The 17,187-nt window shown below is 43.3% G+C and overlaps 1 protein-coding gene across 2 annotated transcripts in view; it reads left to right on the top strand.

The window, feature by feature from the left end:
• The window catches only part of PHLPP2 (PH domain and leucine rich repeat protein phosphatase 2), a 1,504,106-nt gene that overhangs the window by 617,996 nt on the left and 868,923 nt on the right, over positions 1–17,187 (top strand). For both annotated transcript variants that reach the window (XM_069635467.1, XM_069635468.1), the window contains exon 9: positions 3,456–3,658. In XM_069635467.1, coding sequence (XP_069491568.1) covers positions 3,456–3,658 — 203 coding nt within the window. The remainder of the gene's footprint in view (positions 1–3,455; positions 3,659–17,187) is intronic.

The following is a 17,187-nucleotide window of genomic DNA, read 5'->3' as shown; positions in this document are numbered from 1 at the left end:
GATCAGTGTGGGTGACCTGCAGTTTGTTTTCCCCTTTTGATGAGAAGACGTGCTAGTTTAGTCATCACTCTAATGACAAAACCATGTTTGCTGAATCAATGTGGTTGGGATGTGTGAGTGATTCCTCTGACGCGGTACAGAACAGCACCAGTTTTTGTTTTCCAAAGCTAGATTTTTACTTCAGCAAATGTCTTTTTTTACATCTTTGTGCTGGATGCTATTGTAGAATAGGATCACACACCAGTGTTTTTGATTTGGCAGGAGGCGGACGGATGGTTGAAATTAATGGAAAGTGTGTTGGACCCACTTTGCCAGTGGATCTTAGTTTGCATTAGGCCTTGCAATGCAGACTTCGCCTGATGGCCTCAAGGCCTACTGAAAACATTTTCAGGAAAGTCCATATTTCTATCGCCGAGACTACCTAAGGGGCTTTGCTGCACGTTGTCTGCAACGTTATTGTGATGGCTCTGACAGTACACATTTTATTTGTTAAAGTATTCCTGCTGAGCTGTTCTGGTCTATAAGGGCACCACCATACCATTTCTCCAGCATTACATGGCTTCTGCTTTAGAAATTATGTGAAGGGATATGTTTTTGGCTGCAGATTGACATTATTGCTTCTTAAAGTTACAGTCTTAATCTATTTCAATCAATAGTGAGACACAAATGTGGAATGGTGCCTTCTCCCTTCCTTCTCGCCTTGATACAGTATATGTCTGACTTGCAGGATCGCAGTTAAGTTATTTGAGTCCACAACTGAGGATGGATGTGCTTGTATATACATGAGCCAGGTGTTAACTATGTACGAAGATCCTTTACTTACATGAGAGACACAAGTAAAGTACCCAAGAGCACTAAAAGCTATTTTGTTTTGTGAGGGGTCAGAAATGAGAGGCAGAGACATGGTTGCAGTATTTTCAATAAAATGCATCTTTATTAAAGAAAAAGGGTTTGATATAGGCCTTTCTGTCCCTATCCTGAAGAGTGGTCCCCTTACTAGGAAACTAAAACTAAAGATGAGTCTGTGTCTCGTCATCAAAATTATGCAAACTGTCCTTGTGTTCAAAACGCATCTGATCCTCACACTAAAACAAAAAATCAAAGGTGTAAGGCAAGTGTCTGTTTTGATTTTAGCAAAATGTTTGTAAAAATCAAATGTGAAAATGTAACAAACAATCCTTGAATCCAGGAAGTGGTTCCCTTCCCTTCATTTGTTTCAGGTAGAATAGCAAAAGTGCCCTTTTCAACCAATGATTCCTTAAGAGCAGCGGAAATGTCTTTCACACAACACTTTCTTCAAGATGGCAAAATGCCCTTTGGAAAATTAGCAAAAGTGTCTCTTTTACATGACACTTTCTTCAGGATGGCAAAAAGTGTATTTTGAAGAAAAGCAAAAGTGTTTCCTTTCCACAGCAACTCTTAAAGGATGGTAAGAAGGGCAAACGTGTCTTTTCAAACAGTGACTTATATCAAGATTAGCAGAAATGTCTATTTCATTCAACACTTTCTTGAGTATGTTTTTCCTGGTATACTCCCCTGCCAGAAACTTCTGGGCTTTGCAGATCCCCTGGTATACTCCCCTGCCAGTTATCTCTCTCCCAAAGGCTCACTGCCTGATGTGCTTCTTTCCCCAGCACTTCTCACAAAGTTCTCTTCAACATATTCAAAATTGATTATCTGGTATACTCACCTGCCAGGAATCCCCCTCTGGGTGTTGTAGATCCGTTTGTATACTGTCAGGTATCTTCCTCCAAAAGGCTCGCTGCCTGATGTGTGTCCTTCACCAGGCCTTTCTTCAGTGTTCTCTTTCAGTATAACACATTTGTACTCCTTCACTGTTCATACTGTTTTGACTTAAGGTGTTTCTTGTTCCAACTTCCCTCATGTTGGCATCTAACATAGGAAGACTATCTGTTAACTTCTTCACTGGTATTTATTTGCTTGTAGCATTGCTTGTTCCTATTTTCCCCAATTGACATCTCATATATGGAGACTTTTACAAAATGTGCCTTTCAACTTCTTCCTTTGTGTTCAATTGCTTATGACCACTTTCACTCCAGTTTTACCCATATTGACATCTTATATATGGAGGCTTGTTTAAATTCTATCTTCATTAGTGTTCAATTGCTTATAACAGATTTTACTCCAATTTTCCTTATATCAACATCTAATATATGGAGACTTGTGTACATTCTGTCTTTCTATATCACTTGGTTGATATTCAAAACAAGTGTCCAGTTGTTTGTACGACTGTTGGTACGCCCCAGGGTTCCCAATACTTCTGGGCAGACTTTCCAGTGTTTGCTGGTGTTTTCGACCTATGGCGTATGTCTGTGGCAAAGTCCTTGCTCCTAGAAATCGTTTCCCACTCTGCAGACCCTTTTTCAGTTCTCCCGTTGGCTTCTCATTCATCCGCCGTATAATTGCTGCTCTTCAATGAGACCACGTCCCCGAAGCACCTGCCTCAGTCTATTCTCGGGTATCTGCCTTTGGTTCTGCTTTTCTTTTAACCCACATTGCCGTCTTCTTCCGCGACTCAGTACTTGAGGTTTTATGGGAGTTGGATACCATAGAAATAATGTGCTTTTTAAAGTTGTATTGCTTTGGATTTTTATTTAAATAAAGGCCATCAGAAACAGGAAGTGTTATAGATGTGTTGTGTACACATGAGGTGTGAATGGTATCCTCTCTAGGGTGTTTGACAAGAAGGGGTTTTACAACTGTAAGGATTTGTATAATGACAACTTGCCATCAAGAATTATAGGAGTTATAGGGTCTTCTTCATTTGTAAGGGAAGAATAATGCATCTCTCCTGATGGGGTCACCACATCTCCCCAACACCCATCTCCTCATATGTGATCCTCCCTCATAATACCACACCCATGGTCAGGATCAGGTAGCGACTGCCTTCCCCTGGCCACATGGAAGAAGATCTTAGGCTGAGGATCAGTGATGACTCCACAGGATTCATCACACTTTACTGTTGGATAACAGATGCCAAAGGATAAATCGAAGTTTTGCCACAATACATTTCCTGCAATAATTTGAATTTACAAGTCTCCTGCTACACTAGTTTATTTCTCTGCAAAGTGTCTCGCTGCTGCCTGAAGCAAGGTCTGTTATATAAAATTCTTAAACAAAAATTGAAAATATGTTAATTTTGTTAAATTGACCAAATATGCATGCATGCATGTTCTTCAGTGGACACACACCATCAGTTTCTCCCCAGTGGACCTCAAATTCACTCAGCTTATCATAACTATCCACGATCATCTGGTGTAAGAATAATCAACTTTCATTATAATCTTTAAGCAAGTTCATCAAATATTATACTGTGGATTATTTTACCAGAGTGCATTTATGAGCTTTATCATTTCATAGAAAATACATGTTTTGTTGTATATTGAGACTCTTGTTTAAGTCAGCATGCGTTTGATTTCTAAATCTTGTTTTAGGATGAATCGCCTGAAAAGAGTAACTACCGAATGTATGGAAGGGATCAAGCACATTGTTCAGCTGGATTTACGAGACAATCAGTTGATAGACCTGGATCTGAGCAGCATTGGTGGCTTGGAGCAGCTGCACTGTGAGCATAACCAACTTAGAGAGCTGACACTTTGCGGCTTAACTTTACGGGGATTATATGCCAGCGTTAACAGTAAGTCTCATTTAAAAGTGATATATTTATTTATAAAGGGCAAAATTGGACTGGTTCCTTTTGACTATCTACAAATGAATTCCCAATTGTGTCCCTGTCTTTGTCTGCCCTTCACCCATATTGCACTGCATGTCGACACCAAAACTAGGGAAACTCTTTAACTGGGCAAAAGGAATGCTTGTCTGTAATTAGCAGTACTGAATGTGGGCTGTGGCAAACATACGTTTAAAAAAAATGAAATTACCTTATTTGGAAAGCCCATCTTCCTATTGTCTTCCTGTAGTTTCCTATTCTCTATCACAATATCTTTATTGTAATTATAACCACAAGGATATCCTGGCAATCATTTGGAGAAAGAAGTATGTCTTTTTTCGCCAAACTCTAATGTACATTTTGTGCTGTAAAACATGTTAACTTCCCTTTTAAGGACTGCCAGCTCCAATCCTCTGTTATCATTTCTGCTTGTCCCAGATAAGATTGCAAAATACACACTCTTCTTGAGCTTATTTTTCTTTTTGTTTGCTCCTTTTCCCTTAAAAGGGTTTGTTTCTGTGGAGACTGTTTCCCTTTGTTGAGAGTTTCTCATGGCTGAGATGCTTAAGAAATGTGCCAAATGTGGTGGTAAGAGGGGGGACGATAATAGACACTCTGTTTATGATTTATTTCTTGGAAGCAACAGAGTGCAGTACAATGAAGGAGATGGTGTACAATTAGCCTTCTATCTTTCCCGGCCCCCCTGGATGTCATTGCCTCCAATGTGATGAATCCTATATAGGAGGAAATGCATACTTGGAGATGTAGCCAATACAGTTCCATGAGGATGAATGCTGATGTAATCCTTTTTTGTCCAGAAGATTTACAATGAGGGGAATTAAAGGCGTCTAAGCACTATGTCCAAACTTGTACCTTAACTTGGTTCAGAGGTGTTTCAGTCCTAAAAGTAAACAGACAAGAGTAGATAGTATACATCCTTCGCTTTGGTAACATAAGCCAAGCGCAGGCTATAGTCTATGTGGAGATCGATCAGCAGTGGAAGCTTTGAAACAACAATGATCTCGTATGCACTCAAATATAAGGAATGGTCAAGCAAGCTTCTATAAAACAGTATTTTCTTTTTTTTTAAACTTTAGTTTTATTTGTTTTCTTCAACCTACATCAAACCTAATACATCTTCAACATATACAAAACTCCACATCCCCACCCTGCCGACCCCTCTCACCCACCAACAACTCCAAACATGTTGCCATTGTATACTATGGCACAGACACACAAGAGGAGCCAATATTGCTCTTTCCTGAGGAACAGAATAGAAAACTGGTCACGAAAATGTCAATGACTATACTTTGATTACATAATTGCATATAAGGCCCACTAATTGCCAATCTGCCCTCTGTAAATATTGACACCCACAACTTAGGAAATGTATATTCACCTTTGTCGCGAGCTGGGATGCCCAATAACAATTGGAGGGGGTCTGAGTAGAGCTGCCCGCCTATTCATCCCACCCAAAAGCTCTTTCCAGAAGAGTTGAATCGTCGGGCAGTGCCATCACATGTGGTCTAAAGACCTAACCAGTAGAAGGATGAGAACAGGTGCACACCTCTTGTTCATCGAGAGCTTTTAAATATTTCAAAGAATGTTTTCATTTGGTTTTAGGTGCGGGGGAAGAACTGGGGCCATGGCACACAGCCCCTACACTGGAAAAAAAAGAAAGCCTAGGAATTCTCCCATCCCCTGCACGCTTTCTAATGTGTGGAGATAATCCACTACTAAAGTTTATCAATCCTTAGTGAATTGTGGGTACAGTAGTTATAACAAAGCAAATAAAAGGAGATGTCAATAGACAAATTTGACCACAAAGAGGAGTTTATATCACAAATAATGTGTTTCAATATTTACACAAAGAATTATTTACAGAACAATAAAGCACAGATAGTATCAAAAGATCTCAACAGATTACAAAAAAACAGAGAGTAAGGTCCAATTCGATTGGCGACGCGTTTCGAGGTTTCTTTCCTCTTCTTCAAATGGCCAGAATTGGATACTTAAAGTAAAGAAGAGAACAGTTTGTTCAGATACTTGACCAATCATTGCAAAGTAGAGTATATGTATACTGGACACATCTTATTTAAATTCAGTTAGAGAACTGGTGTCAAACAAAAGTTCATACTGTATAGAAATGCACTATCCTCATATTCAAATAAAGGCATATTTTAATATGTACAAAGATGCCAGTTTCTTAAGTGCTTAAGGTATCAGGGCAGGCAACACTATGTCGGTCTGAAATAAAAGGGGGGGGGACTCTTTACACATGTCGGAAATTAGGTGTAGGGAATGAAAATGAGTATGCCATCAACTAGCAGGTATAGTAGCAGGGTCCAAAAAAGATCAGAAATAGTTACCAGTATAGCCGAAATCACAAGGTGCAAAAGAAAGCACAGAGTAAGCATTCCTCAGTGTGTGTCAACGTGTGTACACAATCTAAAGGAAAAAACATAGTTTAAAAGTCGGGGAGTGCCTATCCAAATAAACAGATAAAATTCCCACATAGAAACTAAGTTAACGTACCTAGTGTGTGTTCCAAAATAAGTTAGGTAGAGTGGTAATGAGCCACAAATATATGACGAAGATCAATAGGATTAATTTCAAGCCTACAGGAGGCGGGAGCTTGTGAGTCTCCAGCCTACGGGCATCAGCTAGTAAAAACACATAATACAAAATTAATGGTGGTTAAGTCTCAATGTGAACAAGCTCGCAATATCATTCATATAAGACGGAACGCTTAAGGTAAGTACCTTGTCAGTGCGGAGTGCCGTAGAAGGGCAGGGAATGAGCAATGTGAGCAAAATGGTCGTGCTCGCGATTAATCAGGAGCATGCAGAGACACCAGATAGCTGGTTTTCTAATGGCTACAAAGTAAAAAGGAAGCGAGTTACAATTTGTGCGGTTTCTGTTCAATAATCTCCTATCTAGGGGAGAGGATAATGGACAGGTGCTAACCTGAAGTGCGAGGGGGGACTGTTCTTCACAGGGTCTGCATACGACTCGGCGACCGCTCCACGGATCCGCGTCTTTCCACTGAAACTATGGAAACGGCATGGCTCTGTGTGGTCGAAGTGAAAGTAAGTAACTAAGATCGAGGTAGAGAAAGGACTACCAGTGGCCGATAAGAGATCGGCCATCTTGGAAAGGTGAATATGAAGGCAACCCCCCCCCCCCCAACCCCCCAGGCCCCTTTCCTACACACACTCTGCTGCTCGGCCAAAGCACTTTTTGGAAAGATAGACTCACACACAGCCAGTGTGGTTGACATGTCCCAATATCAGGGTCAGGCATTGAATCTTAATGACTCACACTTGAATCATGTTACCTGAGAGCACCCAAAGAGCAAGGCGAGAAGGCCAACCGAAGTGAGCAGAACGGAAGAGCAGGAAATCCCCAGAAGACGACGGGACCAGGACGCAAATGAAAGGCTGTGGTCCTGCCAGCTGCGGGGTGAAGGTCGCTGCAGAATCCCAAGGTGCAACTCCCTGCTACTGCAGAAGGTCACAGCGGTACCTCCTTCATGTGCGGCGTTAGGACCTCAAAGGAGGCTAGCTGTGCTGGGCCAAAAGCCTTGACTACACGGAAGTTCTTGATAAAGTGTAGCAGCCACTGCTGGTGAGTGAAATGGGAGACTGGCTTGTGTTAATAAATACAAAGGACATTAACGTTGGAAGTTGTAACGCTTACCTGGACTCCTCAGGAGCGTAATCTTGATATCTGATATCTTGGAACCTTTAGGATTCTCTTTCTGTTTGAACAAACAAATGACAACAATAGAAATACTGTTACATCTATTAACCGAGCTAATACTACATGAGATGTGCATTTCCTTAAATCATTCCCTTCTAACTCTATGGCTGAATTCCCTTCTCACCTTCTTACCTGTGCTATTATTGTGGAGCTCTCCATCCTGTTTTTGTACAGGGGCGCGTTGAGATGGAGAAACAATGGTAACTTGGATTTCTGATGAACTCTATAGCGTCTTGCCTTGAAATGTCTATTCTTTGGAGAATGAGTCTTTGGGAAAGTAAACAGGTGAAGATACTGTAATCCTTTAGGGCTTGAATTGATTACTACGTTGGAGAGATCTCTCTTTCTAATTACTTTTGCCTTCTTTTTTTCTTTTTTTGACAGGTTCTTGGAATTCGGGGAGAAATTAGGGCTGCGGAAAGCTGCGGGGTTACTCAGGATGAGAAAACTTTTAAAAAGCGTATGTTCGCCAACATGGAGTAACTGCAGCCTTAAAGGTGAAGCGCGGTAACAACTGTGAGGTGAAAACCTGAAGAACCTTAAGGTACTGTAAGCGCTTATAAAACGTCTTCTCTGTTAAACTGTTTTCGTTTTTTAACTTAAATACCTCATGTGTTGTTCGCAGGTTTAAATACCTCTTGTGTTGTTTGCAGGTTTTCAGAAAGCTGAGGAAAAACCCTTCAGAAGATGCGGTGGCTGCGGAAGAAACTTCTGACTGAAGATGCTGCGACTGTGAGTGAGTAGTTCTTCTTGTGGATAACAGCGTTGGAGAGGACTTCTGTCAGGTAAGTCTATCTGTGAACTATTGTATTCTGTAACTATTCGTAAAACTAATGTCTCTAATTTCTCTTTTCTTTGACAGGTTCTGTGATGAGAAACGCCGGTAGCGTCTCTAATTTCTCCTTTCTTTGACAGGTTCTGTGATGAGAAACGCCGGTAGCGTTACATGCTGTCAGCTGAGCAGACGCAAAGCGCGTGTTCCATTGGAGGCGGGGCTTAAGTAGCTCCCTCTGCAATATGAATAGAACAGTGCTGCTTCTTGTAATTGGGTTTTGCAGCGGCCATGTTTGGTGTATGAATTTGCTGTTGAACATCATGGGAGTCTATAGGAGTGGTTGCTGTGAATGGTGTAAATTCCATATGTGCCAGGCTAACACCCACATTTTACCTGCTGATTGGTATAATGTTCCCTCCCTAGCATGAATGAGAACTATGCTCACTGACTGGGATCATGACAGTTTCCCCCCCAAGACCGCTCCCAAGGATGGATCCTCCGGCCCTGGCTTAGTGGGGTTGATTCTGATTAAACCTCTGCAGCAATTTGGGGGCATGAATATTGGAACTAGGTTCCCGAGTACTGTCCTGTGGACCAAACCCTTTCCAATACACTAAGTAGAACAATTTCCTTTTGACAATCTTGCAATCTAAGATTTCTTTCACTAGGAATTCTGGTTCACCTTCTATAATCATGGGTTTGGGTGATGGTTGTAGTCTGGTCCCCGGATTCATTGGTTTTAACAAGGAAATATGGAATACAGGATGAATTTGCATGTGAGATGGTAGGTTTAACCTTACTGCTACAGGATTGACAATAGCTTCCACAGAGAATGGGCTCAGAAACCTAGGATGGAATTTACGTGGGCCCTTAAGTGCAATGGGTTTAGAAGACAACCACACCTTGTCTCCCACCTTATAATCTGGAGATTTTCTTCGAAGTTTATCTGCACATTGACTTTCCTTTGCTATAGTTAAATGTCTCAGGAACTCTTTCTGTACCTGGGTAATGTTCTCATGAAGATTCTGTACTGCTGGCATCTCTAAGGATTCTGTTGGTTTGAAAGTAGAGGTCAGAGGATGTGAACCGTAAAAAGGGGTAAAGCCCGTGGAGGTGTGTTCAGAATTATTTTAAGCATACTCTGCTACCCAGAGGATATCTACCCAAGAACAATCTATTTGGTGGAGAAGACATTGAAGGTATTGTTCTAAAGTTTGATTGGTTCTCTGTTTGACCGTCAGTTTGTGGATGGTGGCTAGTAGATAAGTGTACTTTAACTTTAGCCAACTCACAACATTTCCTCCAGAATTGGGAGACAAATTGACTCCCTCTATCACTGCTGATGGAAATCCATGAAGACGTACAATTTGTTCTAGGAAACCTTTGCTAAAACTGATGACGTGGGAAGTCCTTTGAGGGCAATGAAATGAGCCATTTTGGAAAACAAGTTCACAACTACATGGATTGTGTTATAACCTGAACACGGGGGTAATTCAGTAATAAAGTCCATAGAAATGGTATGCCATGGTGCTGGTGGAACTGGTAACGGTTGAAGAAGTCCTGCTGGTATCTGCTTTGAGCTTTTGTTTTGAGCACAAATACCACAAGTGTGGATGAAATCTATGATATCCTTGTGCCATGTTGGCCAGCAAAAATGTCTTTTGATCTTGGCTGTTGTCTTAGCGATTCCAGGGTGGCCTTCTAGTTGCTACATAGTACTTTGGCCATGAACTTCCGTTGTAGCTCCTGATTTGGTAGGTAAAGACGACTCTGGAAATAAGGTAAACCTTCTTGAATGTAACACTTTGGTCCTTTTGACTTCCAGGCCTCTAACTCTGAAGTGGTCATGCTCAGTGGAATCTGTGACTTTAGGTCTTCTTCTGAAGATCCAGTGACTCCCATCACCTTCTCTTCTGGAATTATGCTTACTGGATCCAAAGTACTTTGGACCTCTTCTTTCTCTCCAGTACGTGACAAGGCATCCGCTTTATCATTACGTACTCCTCGGCGGTAAGTTATAACAAAATCGTATTCCACAAAAAACAGTGCCCAGCTGAGTTTTTGGGATGATTGAGACTTTGCATTGCGTAAATATTGAAGGTTTCGGTGGTCTGTGAGAACTGTGACGGTATGCTGAGCCCCCAATAAATGGTGTCACCATTCCTTGAAAGTGTGTTTTATTGCTAGTAATTCCTTATCTGTGATACTGTAATTTAATTCTGCTGTTGAAAACGTTTTTGACCAGAAGGCCACTGGATGCAGTTGTCTGGTTTCTGTATCTTTTGTTTAATCTTTTTGAGATATGTTAGGGTGAATTCTCATTCTATGGCTAATTTCCCTTACCTAGTGAGTCCTCCAGCAGCTTTGCTGGATTTCTGGAGTTTGTTTTCCACTTAGTAAGAGTGTACCCCTTTTTCCCACTCTTACTTGTGTTTTGCCATGTGTCTTTCATCTGTTTTTGTGATTATGAACTCTGGAGGACACCACTTCAGTAGCCCCCTTTTTTTGTGTGTTACACAGCACCTTCAGTGCAGTGACACAGAGTTGTCTTTTAGACTTCCCACCGACTCCATTTCTGAAGCTGACTACTGTCCCCCAGAAAAGGGTAAAGTTGCCATTAACTTTACTTAGTCATTTAACCACAGATCCAGTACACCCCATCTTAAATGGAGTACTGGAAAGGGTTAATCCTTAGCTCTTGTTATCTGTACCTCCTAGAGCATTGTTTCGCTCTTTTAACATTTAGACTTGGCTGGTGGCAGTGGTATCTACCCTAACTTTTCTACCGCGATTATACTATTAAAACGTGGTATTGTTTTAGGCTATTATATTAGCCTCGAACTTAAACCCGCTTGATCAAATACTTTTTCTTTTGGCTCCGGTCGGGTTTATTCGCCATTTCTTTTTGTTAAAGTCCTTCTTGTGTTTTACTTTGCTTGGCAAACCAGGTTTGCCTTCTTTGTTCACTGTCTTTTGGCGGGCTTCTGCCAAGAAGCCTTCCTCTAGGCGCCTGGTTGTTTAGGTGGGCTGAATGTGAGGGACGGGTGTAGTCACCCCCTGCACAGGGTATCCTAGGAAACCCGAGTCGCACTTTGCCATGATTGGCTGAGGTGGTTGTCCGGGCCGGACAACCCACCTGCTGCGTGATTGACAGCCAGGCTGTGTGAATGGGGGATTTTCGCATAAAAGGCAGGTCTCTTGGGCTAGAAGTCAGAGTCGCCACTGGAACTACAAGGAACCGAAGAGAAGCGGAGAAGAAGACGACTGCTGCAACTATCCCATCCTGGTGAAGCCCTGATGCAGCCCTGAGCTATCTACCCTTCAACGACCAGAGAAGATCCATGTTAGGAAAGATTTCTAAATTGTGGGTAATTTTCCTTCCATGTGGCAACCCCTAAGCCCTTAAAACAGTCAGTACCGGGAAACGTTGTTTTCCGTAGTTCTTTTATCATGTTGCCGCTTTCGCGCAACATGGCACAAGAGGGCACTGTAAACTAAGTTACTGCTCTCTTGGGTCTCTAGTCTTCTACAGGTCCTAGACACCCTCATTGGATTGTTAACGAACGGTGCAAGTGAATCACGGACGGGACTGGTGGCAGCGATCGTTTCTTTGTGTTTTGAGCTCCTTTTGGCTGTTTAAGCGCGTTTCTCGCGCTTAGCCCAAAATGGTGGCCTGGCTCCCAAAATGGCCAGACCACGAGGCTCGTTGTCCTGCCCGCTGACCGTCTTGCCCCCTTCACCTTCCCCAGGTCGAGCCGACCCGGGGCCTTCCTTATTTGGGCATGTACTTTCCCGCGAAACACAGATGCTTTCGCAGGCTTCTACAGACCTTGTGTGTGCCTCCAGGATGTGGGCTGGGATGTCTGGTCCCAATACACATCCTGGGTGCCAGAGAGACTAGTCTGTCGTGAATGCCTGGGACCACCGTAGTCCGTGATAGGTCCACGTACGGTGTGAGTGTTTTGTGAGCAGATCTCCCATTGGGTCCTCTCCGTTTTGGCGCGAAGGGAACCGTGGATAAGAGGAGGATGGAAACACCACTACCATGTCGATCTCCTGAGTTCGCACGAACGAAGGAATACAGGAGCCAAGTATCCTGCAACTACGAGGCTGAACCGAGGAATCGCTGGTGACCCGCTGAAGGACTGCTCCTCTGCACTGCTGTCGCTTTGTGAAACCCTTTCTACCTCTGATCTAACGAGAAGGCCTGTACTGGTACTTCGACCCTTTGGAATAGTGGGAACAACTATTCCCGGCATCTTCACCATCTCCTGCACGTAAGCCTTCGGAAGTGTCTCTGGGCCATCCAGTGGACTGACCAGCCTACCCAGGAGTCTTGCTCTGTAACCGCCGTCAGGTTGCTGCTGTATTACGAGTCCTTGCCACTCTCACAAGATTCTTACACTTGGCATTCCCAGGTCTGAAGTAAGAAGTGTACATTGGGCTGAAATACACGCGGCCGCTCCGTTGCCCTGCTGTAGTAACAATCTGTGCGGGTTCACTGCGTTTGGGACATCCTAAACTCTAACTTCTGCTGCTGTGGAATCTACACGACGCTGAGACGTCCCCTGCTTGTATCTGAACCTGCCAGCACTGAAACTGACGCGGAGAAGCCTGGGTTTGCCTGCATCCGCGACTGGTGAGCAGCATCGCTAGGAACTGGTCGCCCTCCTGCAGTAGCCCATAGGTTTTCCCCGCTGTGTCAAACAGCACGCCTTTCCGTACTCACGCTCTGCTTCTGCCCACAGTGGAGGCTGCGCTTGAGTCGCGGAGCTCTGTTCATCTTCATTTGTTCACCGAACTGAACTGCCTGATCCCCTCGAGGAGACTCCCCTTTGCCCGTTGGCACCTGCATGTGCAGGTACTTTTGAGCACAAGGCTCCACTCTTCGTAGGGCTCGAACTTCCTTCTAGTTAGGTGCCTCTGAAGGCGGACTGGGTCTAACTGTTATTCGCACTGCCTGTTTTCCTCCCATTCTAGGTGGTCTGCACATTTCGTGCGTCTAACTCGTTAGACTCGTTGGTAATTGTATATATATTGTATTTGACTGGGATGTGTTGGTTTACTTGAGTTTTATTGTGATTTCTCGCTACGGTCAATGTTACAAAGGCCTTGTAATAAATGTGTCTATATTTTTAATATAACACCTGCTTGGAGTAATTTGTAAGTGTCCTTGCTTTGTGTGCTCATTGCAGGCTTTCAGTCACCCTCACCCCTCTTGAGACCTAGTCTTGACCGCCGCGATCGCTACCTTGATTGGTCTGGCTTGTCCAGAGGTTACCCTGTTCCAAGAAACTAGGCTGGCCTTCTGAACCTCTGCCCCTCCAGGACAGAGTTCAGAAATCCATCTTAACAATCCAGTCCGGAGTCTTCTTCCCTTGAGCTTGGTGGGGATAACCAGCTCATCTTCTACAGCCAGAGGATCCTCTTCGTCGTTGAAATCGCTGCACACTGCTGTAGTGGTCCGGATAGCCATCTAAAGAGCCTCTCCTGTTTTTAAGGAGCGCACCTTTTATTCACCGTCGCTGCTGCCGGCTTCAGCCCTGTCTGGTGCAGACCCCTCCAGACGTCCTCCTTCGGATCGAAGCCCCAGGAACCGTGGGTCTGCAGGAAACTACCAGGAAAAATTGCCTTGGCACCAGCCTCTTCATTGAATAAGGTACTGTGTTCTGCTCGAGGAATTAGGGTGAATCCCTTTTCTTCACCTCCAAGGCTTGCCCTTGTCTTCCCTCCTTCTTATAACTTTTGCTTCCTCTGTTGACAATATCTAAGTACTCCTGGCTACGTTGAATCGTGAACTATCCGACTGTGTGATCCTTGACAACAGGAACCCGGTTCCACTTGACACTGGCTCCAGCCTATTGACTCTTGAATTTCTGTCTAAGAGTGTTCTCTGGTTCTGTCTGCCTTGACAAAAGTATTGCCTATGATTTTTGCCCCCAACTCTCTCTGGGTATCTCAGGTTCTAAGTGTGTTTTTGCCCCGGTAATATTTCTTGCCGCGGATACGCGTTTCTTTAGTAAGACCGAACTGTCATTACTGTCAAAAAGTGATCGCAAGTCTATTCCCGGTAACGTCTTTGGTTTCACAACACCGGTCTGCTAAAACACAGGGTTCTTACCTTGAAGTTATACCGTACAAAGTGAATTGTTTAGTTGTAGTGTATTTTATGTGTGGTTTTTGAATTAATAGAAGTGTTGTGTTTATAACAAATGGTTTAAAAATAAATGTACTTACATTTTGTACCTGAAACCTTGAGTCAGTGTTTGCTTGAGCCACAGTAGTTGTGGTCCCTTTGTGTAATCTCTGCTACTGCTCATATACTGTTGAGATAAGCCTGGCTGCTCCGCTACTGCTACCACTTTAACATAGTAGTACAGGCTTGTACCAAAGGTAAAACTTGTATTGCCACCTGTAGTCTTACTTGTGTGTAGTGGTCCCTAAGGGCACTGCACAGGATTCTGCGTAACAAGAAAATACAGCTCCCGTTGCAGCACTGGACGTGTCAGTTTCTTTTACAAACGGTAGCTCTGGTTGTGGATGTCTCAACATGGGAGCAGTGGTCAAATGTTTTTTCAAGGTCTGGAAATCCTCTTTCGCTTCCTTGGTCCAGGAGAATCCCTTGTGATTTCTTAATAACGAAGTTATTGGATGGAATAGTTGGGAAAATCCTGCAACAAAGCGCCTATAAAAATTGGCGAATCCTAGAAAACTTTGGACTCCTTTCACTGACGTAGGGGAAGGCCAATTCAAAACTGCTTCAAGTTTTTGATTGTCCATTTGAATTCCCATTGGTGACAGGATGAATCTCAAAAATTCCACCGAGGTAGCATGAATTGAGCATTTTTCCAGCTTGACAAATAACTTGTGTTGCCGTAGTTTCATAAGTACTGCCCTTACATGAGTTATGTGCTCTTGGGCCGAGCTTGAAAAAATTAGAATATCATCGAGATACACTACGGCAGACATCTAGCAATTTGCGTAAAACATCATTCATAAAGTTCTGAAAAGCTGCTGGAGCGTTCCATAAGCCGAAAGGCATAACTTGATACTTGTATAAGCCGTATTGTGTGCGGAAGGTAGTTTTCCATTCATCCCCTTCTTTGATTCCCACAAAGGTCCAGTTTGGTAAAAACTTTGGCATCCTTAACTTGGTCCATTAACACTGGAATGAGTGGAAGGGGGTACCTGTTTTTAACTGTGATCTGGTTTAAGGCACAATAGTCTATGCAAGTACGAAGGTCCCCTTCCTTCTTGGGCACGAAGAATAGAGTAGACACCATAGTGGACTTAGAAGGCCGAATAAAACCATTGGCTAGGTAATTATCTAAATATGTCTTCAAATTAATATGTTCTTGTTCAGTTAAAGCATAAATTCTACTACATGGGGTTTTGGAACCAGGGATTAAATCAATCTACGGCCGGTGTGGAGGCAACACGTTGGCCTGTTCTTCTTCAAAAACTTCCAGAAAATCTTGATACTCTGGTGTTGGGGTTCCTATTAATCCTAAAGTGGGTTCTTCTCTTGAAATTGCTTGAACTTCTTTTCCAGAGGCTCCGCCTTGAACGTAGCAGGAGTGTCCTGGCACGCCAATCAATCCGTGGATTATGTTTCTCTAACCATGGAATTCCTAAGATTACTTTAAACTGTGGAGCACTAATTGGGTCAAATAAGATCTTTTCTCGATGTCCCTCCTGGCAAAGCAAGGTGCAAACTTCAGTACACTTCGTCACTGGTCCGGATATCAGTTGAGTACCATCCACTGCTGTGACATTTTCCACCACAGCCTTTGGTTGTATACCAATACCCAACTTGCCTGCTAGTTTGTAATCCATGTAGTTTCCAATCGCACCACTGTCCACATATGCTTCCAGAGCATATATCTTGCAAGGTTGAAGGTCACTACTTAAGATAGCGGGAACAACGAAATGAGAGATCTGAATTTCCTTCTTCTGGCTCAACAACCTCTACACTTGTTGGGCGTTGGAGTTTTCCATCAGTTCAGTTTTATTACATTCCTGTCTGCCTTGTCTACGACTCCCACTGATTTCCACAGTGGTTTCTCTGGACAATTACTAAGGTGATGACCGCCTGAACCACAATAGAGGCATACATTCTGCTGTCTTCTTTTGTCTCTTCTTCATAAATTGCACCCCGAACACCTCCTAACTGCATTGGCTCAGAGTGAATTTCAGTCACTTAACGAGTTCCACTGTCTTTTGAACGAACATAGAGTGATCTAGTCTCTGATCTGGCCTGATCAGTGTGCCAGTCCTGCAACCGATGATCCGTTGTATAGTTAGCTCAATTAATTCAGTACAACCTGTAGGAGGGTTCACTACTTGTGCCAATATGTCCTTGAGTTCTCCTCGTAATCCTCGGTAAAAGAGTGTTGTTCTCTTCTCCTCAGGCCAATTAGTCTCAGCTACTAGTTGATTAAAGGAAGCTATGTAAGCTAACAATTCTTGGTTATCTTGGCGTGAAGAGAGCAGCTCATTATCTGAAGCCTGTCCGTGAGCATGATGGGCAAAGAGTTTCTCCAACTCCTTCCGAAAACCAGGGAAGTTTCTTAATAATGGGTCATCTCAATTGACTAAGGGAATGGACCAGTCAGCAGCATGTCCTCCCAAATATGATAACACAAACGCCTGATCTAAAAGAAAAACCCTGGGTCTACACAGGAAGTGTAAATTACATTGCTTCATGAAGACTGCAAAACGCTTCGGATCCCCATAAATCTTTGTGGGGCTGCTAGTGGAATGTTGGTAAAACCACCTGTATAGAAGGACTGGGGGCAGAAACTTGTCCCTGTGAGTCACCACCTGGACATGGTGCTTGTCCTGCTTGGGACTGTAATAATTGGCGACCCAATTAATCAGTGCGTTCTCTGTTAACCACCAACTGTCTCCTGCGAGAATTGGTTTCTGACCTAGCTGCATAGACTTCTGCCCTTAACTC

The sequence above is a fragment of the Ambystoma mexicanum genome, chromosome 1q (assembly GCF_040938575.1).
Source record: "Ambystoma mexicanum isolate Mex_15411 chromosome 1q, UKY_AmexF1_1, whole genome shotgun sequence".
NCBI lineage: Eukaryota > Metazoa > Chordata > Amphibia > Caudata > Ambystomatidae > Ambystoma > Ambystoma mexicanum.
The sequence above is the reverse complement of the archived record's forward strand: the minus strand, read 5'-3'. Positions and strand labels throughout refer to the sequence as shown.